The sequence below is a fragment of the Leishmania donovani genome, chromosome 19, assembly GCF_000227135.1.
Source record: "Leishmania donovani BPK282A1 complete genome, chromosome 19".
Classification (NCBI taxonomy): Eukaryota; Euglenozoa; class Kinetoplastea; order Trypanosomatida; family Trypanosomatidae; genus Leishmania; species Leishmania donovani.
In genome coordinates, this window is record NC_018246.1 from 604,429 (window position 1) to 605,663 (window position 1,235).

General features: G+C 59.3%; 1 protein-coding gene across 1 annotated transcript; it reads left to right on the forward strand.

The window, feature by feature from the left end:
- Positions 1-506: 506 nt before the first annotated feature.
- On the forward strand, positions 507-1,001 carry LDBPK_191400 (hypothetical protein, conserved; the record flags this gene model as incomplete). The annotated part of the gene is made up of 1 exon (XM_003860264.1): positions 507-1,001. One exon carries the CDS (start codon positions 507-509, stop codon positions 999-1,001), a length of 495 nt encoding a protein of 164 aa, XP_003860312.1.
- Positions 1,002-1,235: the final 234 nt, after the last annotated feature.

Sequence of the window (1,235 nt, forward strand, 5' to 3'; positions counted from 1 at the left end):
TCCGCCCTCTTTGAGAGAGGGCCCCAGTGACCTTACACGGACCATTCTCTCTCGTTGTTTCCACGGTCCTTGCCTTCAGCGCAAGTCTCCTCGCCCATCCGACCTCGTTCATGTCCGCACCCGGTGAAACGGGTGGCCCCGCACGCACGCCGGCACACACAAGCGCAGGCGTATGCGCGGGTGTACGCTCTTGTATGGAAGACGCACTCTGTTCCCGCCGGTACGGCCTCGGTGTAAGCAGCACGATGGCACACACACCGCCCAGAAGCCCGATCGACTGCAACGAATATGCTGGCTCGCGAGTGGCCTCGGTGTAACTCTCTCTCTCTCCGTCCCGCTCTCTCACTGTGGCGAGGGAAAGGAAGTACTCGCAGCCAAACATACCGACCTTGTAACGCCTACCTCATCTTACCTCTCCCTCTCTCTGCTCTCTTACACGTCAGTGTGTGAGCCCCGCGACGGAAAAAGCAGTCGAATCGTCACAGACGCCGCCCACCCCTGCTATAATGTTCGGCCGTCGTGTCTTTGCGAGCGCACCGCTCCCACGCCATATGTGGGCGAAGATGCACATCCAAAACGCGGCCCAGGCGCAGCGCATGCTGCCCTCTCTCGCCCCTTTGGTCTCGTCTCTGGGTCGCAGCACCAACGTTTTGAACAGCCAGGCGCTCACGCAGGCGCGTGACGGCATGGCCTCCGATCCAAGTGCCGCGTCGTTGGAGGAGTTTTCTGTGCGCTGTTTCTCCGGCTCGCTCACGACGGTGAGCTCCATCGTCTTCGGGCCAGTGAAGTTTACATTATCGGTCAGCACACCACTCGTCAGCTTTCTAGAGTTGCTCGAACAACTAAGAATAAAGCTCATACATAGCGAAGGACTGAGGTGTGAGCCCGAAGAGCCCCGCGTCAGCTCCCCAATTCGCTTCGCCTCCCAGTTGATTCTCCCTCTCGCTTTGGCCAAGCACTGTCGTGATGTGCGGAAGAATGAGAGAAGTGAGCCGGGCTGACAAGGAGTAGTCCCGGAGCACACCCAAGCATGCACGTGTGTATGTATGCGTGTACGCATTCTCTTTTTCTACGTCTCTTTGCGCGATTCCTGGTGACGGAGGTACATCGCACACGGGGTGGTATCTCAGGACCCAGTGCCCTCCCTCCGCGGGAAAGCGAAGCAGCACCCTTCCCACTCCCCCTCTCTCTCCTATCCCTGCCAGCTGCAGAGCCGCTACTGCTATGTCGGCGCT